At 44.6% G+C, this 18,334-nt stretch overlaps 1 protein-coding gene across 1 annotated transcript in view; it reads right to left on the reverse strand.

Annotated features, from left to right (window-relative positions):
• Positions 1–990: 990 nt before the first annotated feature.
• Positions 991–18,334, reverse strand: part of HGTX (HGTX homeodomain transcription factor) — a 51,171-nt gene continuing 33,827 nt past the window's right edge. The window contains exon 4 of the mRNA XM_033473628.2: positions 991–5,283. Coding sequence (XP_033329519.1) covers positions 5,086–5,283 — 198 coding nt within the window. The 3' untranslated portion in view covers positions 991–5,085. The remainder of the gene's footprint in view (positions 5,284–18,334) is intronic.

Genomic DNA, 18,334 nt, shown 5'->3' on the forward strand with positions numbered 1-18,334 from the left:
TAGATCTCGGTAATTTTCGTTCCCGATTCATCTACCCGCGCCGACAAATGTCTATCGACACCGGAGAATATTAAAATAACGTTACGCGAAAAAAAAAGCGTCGCGACTCAGAGAATTCGCCGAGTCGAAAATTGTGCAAACGAAAGGAACAGGTTAGGATTTACCCGCTTCTCGGGCCGATCGATCATTGGTCCCTCTTTGGTCACTGTTTTTTCTCGTTAATGACTCGCAAACGAAGCCGCGGGTTGCATTTTGCGCCAAGGAAAAACTTACTTCAAACGATCTCGGAAACCACCCTTCGTTTTCCAGAAGCATCATGATATTGGGACACCCTCTAGACTCAAAGTAGCTTTAATATTTTTGAATCGATATTTAAAGGAAAATTTAACAAGAGAACGCGTTTGTATATTTTTATATGAGAAGCAATAGAAAATAGAAATATGTCTCGGTGTAGAAATTGGAATAAAAATCCTCGGAAAACTACCCCTCGTTTCCCGGAAGCATCATAATCTTGGGACACGCTGTAGACTCAATTTTTATATTATCATTACTTTATATCTATTAAATAGAAATATATCTCGATGTAGGAAGTTGAAATAAAAATCCTCGGAAAACTACCCCTCGTTTCCCGGAAGCATTATAATCTTGGGACACGCTGTAGACTCAATTTTTATATTATCATTATTTTATATCTATTAAATAGAAATATATCTCGATGTAGGAAGTTGAAATAAAAATCCTCGGAAAACTACCCCTCGTTTCCCGGAAGCATTATAATCTTAGGATATACGCTGTAGTCTCAATTTTTATATTATTATTATTTTATATCTATTAAATAGAAATATATGTCGATGTAGAAAGTTGAAATAAAAATCCTCGGAAAACTACCCCTCGTTCCTCGGAAGCACCGTCTAATCTTGGGACACCCTGTACCGCGAAGGGTTGAAGCGCAGGGGATCGTCTCCGCGGAATAAAAAATGGTAGGCAGTGTGGCTTGATAATTACCATAATATGTGTTCCATTTATTAAATTGGAGAATATAATACACAAGCGATAGATAACACGTATGTATAATTTATACAATACTTTATACAGATTGTCTCTATCATTCGCTTAGCGATTCACCTAATTACTGTACAGCGATGTCGGGATACTCGAGTATGCAAACTGAGCGGTATACGCTGTATACAATGGCGATCGAGGACACGCCATCAAAAATTAGCGACTGTCGCGTGTACCTTTTTTTACCGGGGAGTTTTAAAACGCCGCGCCGCGCCGCGCCGCACCGCTTCGCGCCGGTTCCCCGCTGTTCCCCGAGTCCTCGGCCGATGATCATACATATTTAGACGTGTACATCTACGTTCCTATTTCTTGCGCGTTCGCCGGTTTTCTTTTAAATCAATAGGGTGTTACCTACGCAACGGGTGGCGCGAAAGTACCACGCCCGAGATTCCGTCGCGCCGCGCCGCGCGAAACGAGTCGAGCCGCGAAGACGTCGTGTGTTTTCAGCTGAAACAATGATCCACGCGATAATACGACGCGCGGTGGGCTGTTTGCCCCGATGAAATGGAAGGAAAGGCATTTCTTCATTTTTTTTTTCAGATTGCCAGCGCAAAGGAAAATCTCGTTCGTTGATTGTTATTTAATATTAAAGCTACCCTGGATGGGGTAGCAAAAGGGGGTGGTTTCAATTGTTTCATGTTAAAATTATTGCAATTATGCGAAGACTCTTTTCGGGGGAAATGATTGAACATCCTTATTTATTTGTACACTTATTATACCAGAAAACATGCGCTGTTTAAATTAATACAGTCTTGACACTTTTTTACAAGGAACTTCAACAAAATTAGTCGATTATGGGGCTCGGTTGTTTTAGCGTTGAACGTATGATTTACTATGGTCATTTATTTGTTCGTTTATCATACCGAACCGATGCTATGTCCGTGTTTCTTTTTTTTTTAATTAAACGATGGCGGACAGACGTGCTCCCATATTTGTCCCATATTATGCTTGACAGAACGTGCTCGATATCTCGCGAAACAATAATTGGATCATAAGAACAATAATATTGGATACAATTTGTTGACTTCGGGCATCGAATGTATTTTTCTCCGCTTTTTCGGGGCGAATAGCCGACTGCGCGACGGCGGGAGAACTTTGGTCCCGTCCCTTCTCCCCCCGGGCGCACAACTTAAACTCGAATATTTACAATTTCACTTGGAATCTCACGTTTCTTCCCCGGTTCTCTGCGGTGTCGGTATATCTACAAAACCATAGATCGCGAACTGGAAACGAAGGAAAAGAGGACGCCGATCGAGGCGCCCCGCCGCGCGCCGGCTCCGTTCGCGCGCCTTACTTTCCGGCCACCCGGGCTCTGCCTACGCCGGACTCTTACTAAATATGTTAAATATCACATTCACGTTTATCGTATCTACAGAATATACAAAGTCGCCGGTCCATTCGGCGCGATTCACCGGGACGCGGACCGGATATGGGCGAACCGTCGCACAGCGGGCTCGAATGGCGAAGGTTTCGTCTGCCAAAATCGAAGAACTTTTGATGGAAATGAGAGGATAAAGCGACGTTACTTTTTTTTAACGCAAGGCTGAAACTTTGTAGGACACTGGAAAAATAAGGAGAACGCTGCATCGATATTTTTTAACCACGAAAACTTACGTTTAACCGGAAGTGTTCCAACGAAATTGACAATTTATCCATTTTATGCTGATCTCAAATCCGATCGCAAGATTTATCGGTCCCCTCTGGATTCGAGCGAAGAAACTAACGAAATCGTGATTTTTTTGTTCAAAGGATTTTCATAACTCGCTGATTTTTTTCGAAATCCCGAAGCGGTGGATAAATGTTACGAGCACACAGTTGAAAAATCGGCTCGCCGAAATCTACGGGAAATGATGCATGACGTGGGGTCAAAAAAAAGTCCAATTGAACATGGAATTGGATGAATCAAAATTTCGTTTTGTGATACTTCGAGTTTAGCATAAACTTTCACGGTTCAAAAATGGACAATTTGGGAAGCGAAAATACGATTATTCGAGCCCTCGCGGCTTGTATTTATAATCGTTGACAATCGGTGACTATAAAAACGAGCCGCGAGGCTCGAACAATCGCGTCTCCTCTTTCCAAATCGTCCATTTTCGTGGACTGATTCGATCGCGAATTAGGGAGAAATCTGGGAGCGTCAATTACGGAGAAATTTACTGTTCCTCGATTTCGTCGCAACGTTGCCAATTCGGGCCGCAGTGCACCGTTGCCAGCATCCGATCTCACAGATCCGAACAGACACGTAAATTCGCATTTTAAAGCAAACACTTTATTACTGGGACGATCCCGCACGATCTAGAAACACGATTTATTATTCGCCCGAGGCTCGAGTCTCTGTGTCGCGATCTTCGTCCGATTCGTTCGCCCATATGCCTGCTCGCTTCTTCTCGACTCTCCTACACGTTCAAATTATTCCCTATCGAAACACGTCCGCAGGTTTTGGGAGATTCCAGGCCAAGATCCGAAGCAACCTGCGCGACGTCGTTCTTTTTTTTTCTCGCACCGATTATATTTACAAGTCTGACTAGATTCACGAAAACGGAACTCGTTGGCGCGCTTAATACTAAATTCGTCATGAACCGGGCGATCCTCGGTCTGCAGGCGTCCAAAGAGATAGCGTCGTTCCCTTGCCCCGAGACAATGGTTCCATGAATTCCCTGTAATTCGTATCGTCGATTTCCTGCCATTGTTATTTAACCGCGGAACTTTGCGCGCTCGTAATACTCGTAAAACGCGAGATTCGAGTTTCGTACCGGCTTCGCTCTTGGGACAGTGGAGCCGGTTACTGTGGGGCGAATATGGAGATAATTCTATTGTTCAGTGATTCGATGATTCAATGATTCAATAATTAAATAATTAAATAATTCAATGATTCGATAATTCAATAATTCAATAATTCAATAATTCAATAATTCAATAATTCAATAATTCAATAATTCAATAATTCAATAATTTAATAATTCCTTTCTTCCTTCGTAGCGTTTATTTTGTAATAAAAAGAATTGACGCGTGTCATTCGACAAATACGAAATGAATTGTCCACGAAAACAAACCAAATTCCGACAGAATTAATTGTATCATTTACGAACAAGACGTTAAATTATATTATTCCTTTATTTTGTTCATCTTCGGATAAAAACATTTGGTACGCCTTCTTTGTTAACTTTAATAAATAATTAATTCATTAACAGTCACTGCGACTAGACATATTTCGACTGCAATAACTTCTTAAAAGGGAAAGACAATTGATGTTTATTAATCGATGTGTATTGTGTGCTTAAATATTAACAACAAAAGACTAGAATTTTATTCCAATTTCAAAGAACAGAATAACATCCCTAATGAACAAGTTATTGCTGGAAATCTTGATCGCGAGTCAAAGTACGGTAAAGGGTTAAGCCCGAAATCAAACCAAAGCGATTGCTCTCGGTCCACACCACAGTAACCGGCTCCACCATTCTCGCTCGCCAAAAAGCGGTGATCGAAGAACGAAATGTTCTTCGTTTATCTCGCGCACAAAGTTCCGTAGATGGACGACGATCATTCTCCGTCGACGCGGATCGCTCCCTCGTCATCGAGCGTACGAATATCTTGGTACAAATATATACAGACGACGACGGTTGCTTTGCTATGAACATCGAGAACCTGCTTCGAGTAGGTCGTGCGACGACGAACGGAGGAAACGGAACGAAAAATCTGAGCATTATGTCACCGTGATACTATTCGATTTCTGATAAGAACCAAGCCCGCCGTTTCTCCGGGAACGGAGAGACGCTCGAATCTCTCTCCCTCTCTCTCTCTCTCTCTTTCATTCTCTCTCAGCATTCCCGAACGAAGCGATTCCGAGCGCTAAACGGGAATCGATTTTCCGACGGTCGAATCAAATTTTGTAACCCTCGATCCTCCGCGCGATAATCTATTTTTGAACCGGGGGTGCCTCTACCTAGCGCGCGCGCGCGTCTCTCTCCTTCTCACTCTCGTCTCTCCTATTTTCAATATCGTCGCGTCTCTTTTTTACACCGTTTAATGCCTGTACTGTTGCTCGAGCTCCCTTCTCAGCCTTTTCGCGGCGGTCTCGCTGTTCCCGTCGCCCTCCGTGTCGCTGCACCCGTCCTCACCCTCGCCCACCACACCCTCCACCTCTTCTTGCCGCCTTTTCGCCGTCGCCATTTCGGCCGCGTGCTTTTTCCGCCATTTTGTCCTCCTATTTTGGAACCACACCTGAAACAAGAATCCTACCGTCAGTAATCGGCTCCACAGCGTCCTTCCGAACCGCCGGGGTAAACATTATACGCGCCCCAACGCGCCACCCTTAGCTCTCCGAGCTTCTCTCTCTCTCTCTCTGTCTCTCTCCGCCATTGTTGCGGATATTCGAACGGAATAAAATGCCAATTGTAATCGCGCGTCGGCTCTACTTCCCAGAATTTTATGCGGTATTTTCCGACTTGCCACGCGGAAGATCTTTTCGATACACCCTGCAGGCAACCCTTAACAAGTTCGGCATAAATTGTGATCCGATTCGGTGCAAAGTCCGGTTGAAATAAAAATCATTGTCGTGGAACGTTGTACAGAGGAGTTGATAAATAAATAAAGGATTTTTTAAAAAGGAACGCCGCAAAGATCATCGAATCTCCGAGGCGCGGAGCGAGACTTCAGCGTGCCCCGAATCTCCCGAAAGGATTTCCGAGCTCGTTCGCCGGTCCACGGGGTTGAAACGAAATCGGCGGAAGGGTTGCAGCGGGGCTCGCGGGGTTGGACGGTTTGAAGAGAAATCGACGTTTGCCGCGGAGGCGTCGGGGGCAGCAGCCGCTGCCGCCGCCGCTCGGAGCGCACAGTCAATCTCTCCAGATTGTCTGGCTTCCTTTCTCTCCGTTATCTTAATTCCCCGAGTGTTTTAATTTTCATCCGAACAGCCATTAACTTTTACGGCTGGCCGTTTACTTTTTAATTCGTTTACCGCCTCTCTGCGCGGAACGCTCGGCGCGGCGCGGAGGCGGCGCGCGCCACCGGGACGCGCTTATATCTTTAATTTAAGCTCTCGACTTGGCGGCCATTGAACAAGCCTGCGGATTGGCGAGAAAAGAGGGGTGGCGGCAGCGGCGGCGGTGGCTGTTGGAGCCGGCGGGGCCGGGCTGGAGTTTAGTGGGGTCACGCGGCGCCTAGCACGGATAGAGGGTGGTTTGTGGGTGCAATCGCTACGCTCGAGTCCCGCCGCTCCCCTGACGCCCGTTACGTTAATTAAATACATTGTTGCGGGGACACAGACTCCTGCCGCGTATTTCGAGCTTTATAGATGTACCACCTTAAGTCGCGGTCCTCTTTATTTCGGCCGGGCTCGCCCCTCGCCCTCGTTCCGACGCGACGGCCTTTCTTTCCGCGTCCGTTGCCAACATTTTCATTCGCTCGAATAATAAGCTCGGTCCAATTTCAAGGTTACGCGCAGCTCCTCGCTCCAAGGCCCCCTTGCCCCCTTGCCCCCGCCGTTCGCGAGACGCCGGACACCGTTTTCCCCGGGAAAATGTAAATCGCGATAAACTCGGGGATGTTTATACGAATTTACATTTTTTAGCATGAATCGCCCGGCTGCATTAGCCCGATAGCATTCCGCGGCTTCTCCTGTTTCCTCGGAGCAATTATTCCGCCGCGTATGCGTTCGCCGGATTCGAGGGCTTTCATTTCTGCGACGATCTTTCGCGGCTGTTATCGACCCTCGATGTTGGCCTATTTTTATCCAATATTTTAAATGTGCTTCGATTTATTTTTTCTTTTTTGGAATTCTACTTCTCTCTGCTGTGGATATTTGGCTGCTACAATTAACGTAGAGTTGTTTTTGAAGGAATTTATTATTTGGTCATGACAAAGATTTATTCGTTTATTTGTTTGCAACAGCGTTGTTCTATTCGTTCGACGGCTTCGCGATTTTGTATCCTAGCTGATCATATTTGCTATAAATCCATCAAATCCGCGATCTAGTTACGGGTTAGCAAAATAAATTCTAGTTATCAATAATGGTTACTAATTGATCGAAAGGATTATTTATTCTTTTATTAATAATGATTATCGTAGTAAAGAAAAATCTGAATTATTTATAATGGTTATCACAGCAAAGAAAGATTTGTATTATTTATAATGGTTATTACATTAAAGAAAAATCTGAATTATTTATAATGGTTATTACAGCAAAGAAAGGTTTGTATTATTTATAATAGTTCTTACAGCGAAGAAAAATCTGAATAATTCGCAATGATCGTTCCAAAGAAAAAATCAGTGGCATTAATTCCTGCAGAGCATCTTTCGGAACATCCCTTAAACGCGAACGCTGATTCAAGACCGCGCCAAGACCAGCTATCAGCCGTGAAAGGAACGACAGGGCGAAGATAAAAATCAAACAGCGAAAATGCTGCGAGGGAAAGGACGACTTCGCGGCGAAGATATTGACCACGGGTGATTGATAAAGCCGCCCCGTGGATCCGACGATCGGAGGGTCCGGCATGCTTATCAGAGATCGAGGAAGAGAAATATTTCCGGGTAGTAGTCCGACTCAATAATTCGTTCGCGTGATTTCTCCGCACGATATGTTGATCGCGGCTGATCGATCGGACGTTTTATCGTTCGGCGTAATAAAAAAGAAACGTGGGCGGAGCGCGGGGGTGCGCGCGGGCGGGGCTCCGAAATGAAAAAGAAAGCTGGAACCGGGAACGGCCAGGGATAAATTTTTATCGGCAGTCCGCGAAGACAGTGCGACACCCGACTCGCCGCGTCGCGTCGCGTCGCGCCGCGCCGCGTCCGGGATCCTCTCGGATTGGAAGTCGTTGCTCGTTCCCGAGATCAGGAATTCGATTTTCATTTACGACCGGCGTTGCCGAGGATCGCGACTCGACTTTTAAGGGGCGCGCTTTACCGTCCGAGCAACAGTTCCGACATCTTTATCTCTCGCCGGGCGCTTCTTCTTCGTTCTCCGCGCCCCCCGGCGCACCACACACCCCGGGGTTCATTAAAATCTTTCTCCGCCAGTTAGAGAACCGATCGCGACGAATAAACCAAAGAAAGTCCCCTTTGGTCCCTGCTCGGAGAATCCGGGCTCTGTTTATTGGCCGGCGATCCGGCAAAACCGGCGGACGATTCGATGATAAACGGCTGCTGCCGGCCGCGATCCGATTTATCTTTAAACGGAGCGATCCGTCGCCCTCCCCCCTCCCGTCGCCCTGCCGGGTTCGTAAGAATTGATTTTCGGATAACGCGCCCATGGAGGCGCGCGCTGTTTAACCAGGAATTACCTCTAATTTAATAGACCGTAATGGGGCCAAAACGTGACGCAAGTACCCGATAATATCCCATTAAAATCTCCGCGCTTTACATGCCCTCAAATTGAACGATAACATTAGAACAGCCGATTAAAACCGGTCCGCCATTCGCCCGCGTAATTGGCCCGCCAAAGAAACACACGTTTTAACCCGTTCCGCCGAAAATTCGAACGGCTGTTTCGCTGAGCTCCGGATAAAATGTCGCATAAATTTCGCCGATACTTTCGTCGCAATCAGGTTTCAGTTGTTTTATATAGTTATAATATATTTGTGCTAGTGCACCACGTTTTCGTAAATTCTACTATGATATATTTTCCGTCAGAATTTGCCGGGAGAAAAAGCGAGTCTTCCAACGTCGGCAGACATCTTGAAAACATAACCTCTTTTCAATTCTAAATAGGTTATTTATTTCGTCCTCCTTTGCTCCGTTCGTTTCCGAATAAAAATGCATAAACTATCGTTGTCTGCTAATAGAGAGCACAGTAATCGGCTCTAAGTAATTTTGTCATCCCTTGCTCCGTTCGTTTCCGAATAAAAATGCATAAACTATCGTTGTCTGCGAACAGAGAGCACAGTAATCGGGTCTATTAATAGATTCTAGCCAAGCGCGTGCCAAAATCGGCGACGAATTCGCAGCATCTTTCAGAGATCGAACGCGGAGAAGAACTCTCTGCGATGTCGGACACAGCGTGACGATGAGGGGACGTATTCTATTAACGAGCATCGTATCGGCGTTAATAATCGAGGAGCCTCGAGGCGAGCAGCTGAGAGGAAAAAAGCTAATCCAGCGAGCCCTAAAAAATGGCCGCAGCTGAGGCAAATCCCGGGCCGAAAAAATGTAGCAGTTGGATGTAGGGGGAGGGGAGGGACGGGATAATGCGCGAGATTTGGTTCGGCATTTTCGGGATTTTTCCCGCGAAGAAATATAGTGGTGAAATGTAAATGCAGAGGAAGATCTTTCCGGCGAGTCATTCGTCTTGTTTTTGAACGCATTAGTCACGCAGCCGTTGCTCGTCGCAACCCCTGGCTCGTCCCGCGCGCTCCCTCCGCGCGCGCCTCGCCCTCCTCGCGCAACTGTTCGATTTATTAAATCAGGATTATCTAAGCCCATTACTTTGTCCTGTAAAGCCAGATACAAAACCGCATTTATAACTGCGCAAAGCCCTTATACCGGAGTGTCGATCTCTCTGTCTCTTTCTCTCTTTCTCTCGTCGCGCCACTCTTCCCCTCGTGTCACTCTCTGTCTCCCGCACTCTCGCTCTCTCGCTCGTCTCGCCCCGCGATTCGTTCATCCCCCCCTCGGCCCAGGTCGTAACAGATAATACCGACAGTATCTGATCTCGTTGATATCGCCGGATAATTTACTATGCGAAAGATTACACGCGTGACTCACATCTCGATACGCGATCGAGATTCTGAAAATTTGCATGGACACGCGTCGTTCCGCGAAGCACCCGGTCGTTTCTCTCTCCCTCTCTCTCTCTCTCTCTCTCTCTCTCTCTCTCTCGGCGAATCTGATTGGCCGCCGATTGAAACGCTCCTGTTAATTCGATTGCTACTTGCGCTACTTTCTAGCCGTCGCACGCAATTTGCTGGATAATTGGACTACCGGTTGCTCCGCGTTCACAGTCACTCCCTCGCACCCCCGCGATTTATAGTCTATATTGTTTCACCCTTTAATGCTAATGCAGCAGAATCGGTCGACTACTATCGGTTTATTGCTGATTTCGAGTAATTGGAAAACGCTTAATGGGAATTTTATCTTCTTCGGGGCATGACGGATCTCTTCTATGCGATGGGCATTGTTTTTCTCTGGCCTGGTTATTAAAAATTAATGCTGCGGAATCGGTAGGCACTTGTTTCATTTTAAGTACTATCTTGTTATTTTGTAATTCTTGCTATTTTATATTTCTTGCTATTTAGTAATTCTTGTTATTTTATATTTCTTGCTATTTAGTAATTCTTGTTATTTAATATTTCTTGCTATTTAATATTTGTTACTTAATATTTCTTTCCAATAATTGTATTTTCAATCTTGATTTGTAACACATATTTGATGGAATTAAATAATTTAATCGGTACCATTATATAGAGTACAAACCTAAATTTAACATGCTTTTTAATTAGCTGCTGTTATTGGACCAGCATTGTTAGCTATAGCTGTGCTATTGGATTAATATTTTCACAATTTTTAATGTTGCTGTGACGCGGTGCAGTAATACACGTAACACTTGTATTATACAATTATACTATCATCCATAAATATTATCAAAAATATTTATAGACTAACAAAAAAGTTACACGAAACAATTAAATATTGATCCTCATTCGTTTCAATGTTAAGGTTAACGGAATTACCGGCGATTACAACCCGACCATGTTACAAGCAACAATTTCGTAGACCCTGACGAATTAATCTAACCGGGGATCAGAATGATTTGAATACGATCGCGTTGAATAATTTGTTCGCCGAGAATGAACCGCGGCGAGATATATGAGAATTATGCGAAAGATGGTGGGGCCCGATAGGAAAACCGGATAAATAATTTCCGTGGAAAATAGACGCGCGCGCGAAATCGAAAGGAAAACATTGCGGCGGTGGAGGCGCGAGAAGTAGGGCGGCCGGGCATTGATTAATGGTCATTTGTTTTGTTGTTATAACGACGCTAATTTCGTGGACGGTCTAGATCCGCAGCGTGCGTGCGTGATCGGTGCTTAGCCAGCCGCGACCACGCCGGCCGCATTCAATATAAACACTCTCGTTTGGTAATATATCTCATTAAGGCCTCATTGATCCACCTCCCGATGAATTTATCCGGTAGTTTCCGGATGATATGCGAACCCGATAAAAAGCCGGCGCAGTTGGTTTATTACGCCGCCTGCCGGATCGATGCATAGAAAAGTGAATCGGATGCGGTTCGGCTCGCGTTCGCGCGCATAATTATATCACGCCGAGAGAGAGAGCTCGCGAGAGAGAGAGAGAGAGCTCGCGAGAGAAAGAGAGAGCTCGCGAGAGAGAGAGAACTCGCGAGAGAAAAGGAGCGCGAGAGATAGAGAGCGCGAGAGAAAGAGAGCGCGAGAGAAATAGAGTGCGAGAGAAATAGAGCGCGAGAGAGAGCGCGAGAGAGAGAGCTTGCGAGAGAAAGAGAGAGCTTGCGAGAGAGAGAGAGAGAGAGAGAGAGAGAGAGAGAGAGAGAGAGCTTGGGAGAGAAAGAGAGAGCTTGGGAGAGAAAGAGAGAGCTTGCGAGAGAAAGAGAGAGCTTGGGAGAGAAAGAGAGAGCTTGCGAGAGAAAGAGAGAGAGAAAGAGAGAGAGAGAGCCGCCTTCTATAATTTTTTCCAATTTACTCGCGGCGGGGCATCATTAATATTCGATGTTTCGGGGACTCGACGTCGGGGTCCTCGATTTAATCATCGAGTCCTCGATTGCGTCTTCTCTCGCCCCCCGACAAACCGAGGGCGTTTTATTGGCGGCCGGGAAAAGTGGACACGCAGCAGCGCGGAATTGTGGGCGAGCAAAAGGGAAAAAGTAAGAGTCGAGCGCGAAGAAGGACGCAGCGAACGATGCCGAGGGAAATTTGACGGGGCGGAAAATCTGAATTGAAAGGGAAATCTACCTCCTGCGACACGGAAGAAGAGGACCAAAAAAACCCTAAAAAATAGATACATTAACTATCCTATTGACTAGAATATTTAATTATTCCACTAAATGCAGGCACAGAACGAACGAAGAGGTTTTCTTTTCCTTCAAAGAAATTCTGCCAATCGAAGAAATGCCAATCGTTGCAACTATGAAGATAACGATACGGCGAGGAGATAGTAATTTATGACGACTAAGAGAGAAAGAATTATTCGAACAAATAGACGCAATAATAATTGATGACGAATAAAAGACGAAGAATTATCCGAATAAAAGGATAGAATAATCGCGGACAAATAACGAATAAATCTGAAATCTAAACGAATAATGCAATCCGAGTAAAATATTCGTCCAAACTCGAATAAATATTTGCTAATAAGTATTTCCGACAAAGAGATCGAGTAATGGCCAAGTATGCTCTTGCATCCATCGCGCGGCGACCCAAAGGAGTAAGGTCGGTGGAGGCTGAGCAGAGTCGGTCGGCAGGAGATTAATGCTATTCAAAGGTCCTGGAGAGTCCCGGTAATGGATTCAGAATCGTGTCGCAGGATATTCGCCGATTCCCGCGACCGGTGCACACCGGATAGCGGAAAAATGAAATTCAGCCTGTGCGGCTCGGCTCGGCTCGACGGCGCGGATCGGTTCTCTTCTCGCATCCCGCGCGCGATGGTTAATGACGCGTGGAAAGTTGTGCGCGACACTGACTCGGACGCCTCGCGCGTCATTGAGCCCGCTTGTCATTCAAACGGCACCGTTTTATCGACGCGTCGATAAATTTTTCAGGTCGGCCGCGCATTCGCGGGACGCCGTCGTCTACGTCGTCGGGCTTCGCCGACGAATTTCCGCGTTTCCACGATCCATCCTTGCTGCGTCTCTCTCGCGATACTTTTCACGGTGCTTCTTTTCACCGATGCTCCCAATCTCTCTCAAGAGAAGCGTCGATGATTCAAAGCGTTCCGATAGAAATAATTCGGTAATTCAGCCGCCACTCGTCACAGTAATAGGCGCACATAGAAAAATATGCACCGATTACTGTGGCTAGTAGGATTCATTTTTCGGATCAGAAAAGATACGACTGTCACGTATCCCGAAAAATCATACAAAAATCGTAACGGTGCTGTGAAATGTATAATTAATATAATATAAATAATATAATATAATTTATAAAATTAATAAATAAACGATCGTCTCGCTAAGAAATAATAATGGAAAAGAGATGGAACATACAGTATCGACGACGTGAATTGCAACAGGACAAATCACGGTATTAATAGAAACGATTGCAGAGAGATTCATAGATCGCTCGATCATGATCACGCAGCGAATTCATTGGGAACGACGGGAAAGACTGTGCTGGACCAACAGACGTCCGCAAACACGCGGCTCCGAACCTAGTATCGTTGTTCGCGTGTTGATCACTGTCGGCCACCGCATCGTCAACAACGAAATCTATGCCGATCGTTAATTTCCGGCTCGCAAATAGCGGAGTCGCGCAAACAGGAAACATTGTAACGCGACGGATTACCGGGACGTTAAGTGGCAACGCTATCCTTCTGAATCGCGTCTGCTTATTACGCGTCGCGATCGCATTGTAAAAAGCAGAAAGCTCGGTGTGCGCGCCGTCTTCCGTACGCTTGCGAGAACAGAATCGCCAAGCGATAATCGCCAAATTGATAAAAAAAAAGTTGGATGCGAATATCGGATAAAAATTGGACAACATCGAGCGACGACGACACCGCGAAAAGTCATCGTGGAACAAAAATGCAAGGGTTGCTTCGAAGTGCTGTAACTTCGCGAAAAAAGATCGTAGCCTCGTTTCTTTTTTTTTAAATTGAAGAGGAAGAATCGAATTTTATTATAAGGTAAGCGGCATTTCCGACAAAAATTTGACAAGGTCCGTGCATTTCGTCAAACTTAGCGAAGTCCGTCAAACTTAGCAATTTTCAATACGACAAACATGGCCGCACATTTAAATGGTTACAGCGGCGATGGTGCGTCGAACTTAAAATCCAGAAACATTGTCTTAAAGTAGAGATTTCAGGCTTCAATTTAAAAAAAGAGTCATCATGCTACGATGATTTTTCGCGGAATTATCGTCGGTCAAAGTTGGTCAATTATTATCCACAATTTTTCTGTGCTATAATTTTTGTCTTCAAATAATATAATATATATATATATATATATATATATATATATATATATATATATATATTACTATTTTGTTAACTATTATGTATTATATATTACGACTTATTTTTACTGCGACTTGCGTACATAATATTGGCGTGGCCTCGCGTTCAAAGGGTTACAGCGGCGCGGGTGCGACGACCTTAAAATCGAGAAACGTTATCTTACAACAGAGATTTCGAGCCGTAATTTTAATAAAAAAATATCGGTAAAAATTGGTGAAATTTTGTATCCAAAAATTTGTCCATGTTACCCCATTTTTTTCCGCGGTGTAAGAAATATTCGGCGAGCGTTCCGGAGGACGGAGAACGATCGAAAGATCGGCATCGGTGCGGGATCACGATCCTCTAAATCAATCGGGCCAAAGTAATTTCTCGTAATATTACAAAGTGCTTGGAGCAGAATGTTTCTTCAAATAATAAGTAATGCGAGCGGCGAGAATGGCAGAGGGTAGTTGGCTGTTGGCGATAATGCGCTCCTCTGTATTCCGTTCTCGTACCGCTTCCCCATATCGATATGTTTCCTCACCCTTCCCATACACCCTCCCGACCAACCATTTGGCTTTACTCGAAGATCAAATGGCTTCACCGATTCGCGTTATCCCCGATATTCTATTTTTATTTCGGAATCAAATTTCGCGAGGGAGGGCGAACTTTACGGCCGAGTCTCTCTCTCTCTCTCTCTCTTCCTCTCTGTTCCTCTCCGTCGCGGATAAAAAAGAGGCGAAAGAGAGAGGAAGAGGGAGGAAGGAGAATCTCTCGGAGAGTTCGCATTTTTCGGTGTTCGCGTTGTGTCTTGATTTCGCCCGCGCCGGAATGAATATTCGATAATGGCGCGGCTCTCGGTGTCTCTCGAAGTTCCTCGATCGCTTTCGAGCTTCCAAACCGAGTGCCACCTGGACCATTAAAAAACTATTCGAATTAAAAGTTCGCCGACGAGAGAAATAAAGTCTTGTTTCATCCCTGTTCCCTGGAATCGATGCGAAAGCGGCTCGTTTCATCCCCTAGTCGCCCGAGATCGCGAAGAAAAATCGTTGGATCGCGCTTCGGATTTAAGCGTTTTAACCCTTTCGATATCAAGGATATCAAGGAATAACGCAATCTAATCGAAAGATTCTATGACAAATGAAAAATGAAAAATTACTCGAATAGATACAGTAATTTATTTATATGTATTGGATGACTTCCGATCACAACCCTTCCTCAATAATTAACAATAACTAAACTTAATCCTTCCTAAATATCCACCATACAAGTCCAACATAACCATAACAGATACAACAACAATTTAACCGAATAAAAAAAAACGGAGAACGAACAAATGCGTACAATAATTTACAAGAAATAAACAGTGAAAAATGATTCGAATAAACAGTCGATAACAATCGACGGCAAATAAGGAATAATTGTAATTCGACTAAAACGTTCGACCAGCAAGAATTCATTGTCTCGGTTAAATATTTAATCGAAGCGATACGAACGAAAAAAATCGGGTCCGCGCGCGTACCGTCGCGCAAGGGTTAATCGAACGAAATCGAGCGTTTCGATCCGGTGGAGCACCACCCCCCTCGGTCTGCCGCGTCTCTGTGCTCGGCGCGAGAAACGCCGGAAAGTCAATTAAATAATCCCCGGCGTAACGGAGGCAAATCTTATTGATCACATCTGCGACGGTGCGTGTTCTCTTTTGTTTCGTAAGCGCGGCGCTGATCTCTGCGAGCCGAATGAATTATGGGGGGGAGGAAGGGGAATATTAATACGTGTGTACAGTGATACGGATACATTCATCAAATTTGATCAAGGAAACACTCGAGGGTGTTACGGGATTAGTTCGTCCCCTTCGTGGAAGCCCGATTTGATCAGAGGAGGATTTTCAGCCTCGACCGACACCGCCCAGCCTCGGCGAGCCCCCTGCCCCCCTCGCCGGCCCTTCGATCCGAAATACCCCTTCGATCGGCTTTTTTCCCCGGGGCTGGCTTTTACCGGGGAAAATTGGACAAGCGTTTACGGCCGCGGGAAAGATCGTATCGCGAAATAATCAGGAGCGTGACCGGCGCCCGCGCCACCACCTCCCCCCCCCCGGATACCGGTGCCAACTAGCCTAACCCGTCTACAATTTCGAACGGTTCTACGATAGTTCGCGTTTAACGCGTTCACGGCATTCGTTTTCGTTGCGATGCGAAATTACGCGAACGATGTCGTCGATTTTTCCGCGAAATTGTGATTTTTTTGCACAGGTTAAATTACGAAGGAAAGGAGGTTGAACGAAGATGCACCCCTTCTTTCGACAGTTTCAGCGAATTGAAAAGGCTCGAATAAGATGCTCGAATTTTTCTAATAATGTTTTCGTTAATGTTTATTTCGATTAGATAATATTTCTGGGAATAATATATCTGGGAATAATATTTCTGATAATATTTTCATTAACGTGTATTTCAATTAATACTAATAATAATATTAAATATTATATATATTATATATTATATATTAATATTATAAATATTATATATATTATATATTATAATAATATTAAATATTATAATAATAATATTTCCGATAATATTATATAATAATGTTTGCATTTTGAAACAGAGTGTAGCTTGATGCAAAAATAATCCAGCTCGAATAAAATATTCTAAAGCCACAGGTTTTTAATATCGGTTAACTTTGTTACCTCTCGCACCGAAGTGTCCATTTTTTACTCACTCGCGCATTCTCTTCCGCGAACCATCGGCTATCGGTATCTCACTCGCGCGCACCCCTTTCGTTTATAGACGAATTCCTCGACCACACGATCGTTCTGCTAAGCGTCAGCTCTCGATCGCGACTGCGAACGTTTCGAGGACGCGTCATTTTATATTTCCGTCGAGAAGCCTAATCCCTCCCGGCGAGCCGTAAATTCCTAATCGAGTTGACGGAAGGTCACAATATCGTGGAAACACATAGCGGCGGTCGATCGACGCAATTACGCGCGGCGTAAAACGGTAACGGTTGCGAAACGGGTCACATAATGCCCGGGGAACGCGAAAATCTCGGGTTTCCCGGAAAACAGGTCGTCGCGGGGGAAAAAACGCCTACGGTTATTTTCTCTCTCTCTCTCTCTTTCTCTCTCTCTCTTTCTTTCTCTTTCGTTGACATTTAACGCCTGGAAGTCGTATTGGTCTTACAAAAGAAGAAAATACAATCCGCAAAGGTTGTTCAACAATTGTCGATCCACAATTATTGATTCACAATTGTCGATCCACAGGGTGGTTGTTCGTTTACGAATTTAAAAAAATCCTGCCGCATTTTCGACGTGACGCGCTTCTAGAAGATGCGATAAAACAAGAATCGACCTCTTAAAATTTGTAAGCAATTTTACCACCCCTTTTAATCGATCACTTAATCGCTCAATTATCGGCGATCAACCCCTTGCCGTACTTTAACCAGTCAGACTCGTCGTGGAGATTTTTAACAATAAACTAGAAGTAATTATAATATAAATATATATATTAATTTTTATAGTTATAATATATATATATATATATATATATATATATATATATAATATTTATATATAATATAAATATAATTTCTAGAAATAAGCAAGGTAAGTTGCTCCCGTTCTTTTAATACCGGAATCAAATTCTATTCTCTCGCCAGCGATATCTAAACATTCGATCAGACGCAAATACACGATCAACATAGTCTCTTCTTTATCTCAGAAATTATTACGATCGCGAAGGTCCTAATCGTCGCAATCGTGAAGGAAACGGTACGACGAGGGGTTAAATAAAATAAATAATTGCTACATCGGAAACAAACGAAAGTATACTTACTACTCCTTACAATATACTACTAAAAGTGAATTTGTAGACATTGCTAAATAAATCTCCGAATTGTTGCTAACATCGCTGCAACGGCACAGTCGCAGAAACGTTCCGCCATTCGAGGGTTAATTAGAACCACGCGAGCGCAATTCGGTAGCCGATGCCGCCGCCGGATCGTCGGCAATTTGGTCGGCTCCCGATACGAGAGACGCCTATGGTTAGGCGCGAAATAAAGTCTCGGGTTGTTAAGAGTGACCCGGGAGAAATAGAGAAAGAGAGCGCGGATGGAGGGAAAGAGAGGGCGCGAGAGCTCGTAGAATCGAGCATTATGGAGTCAA

The sequence above is a fragment of the Megalopta genalis genome, chromosome 3, assembly GCF_051020955.1.
Source record: "Megalopta genalis isolate 19385.01 chromosome 3, iyMegGena1_principal, whole genome shotgun sequence".
NCBI classification, from domain to species: Eukaryota; Metazoa; Arthropoda; class Insecta; order Hymenoptera; family Halictidae; genus Megalopta; species Megalopta genalis.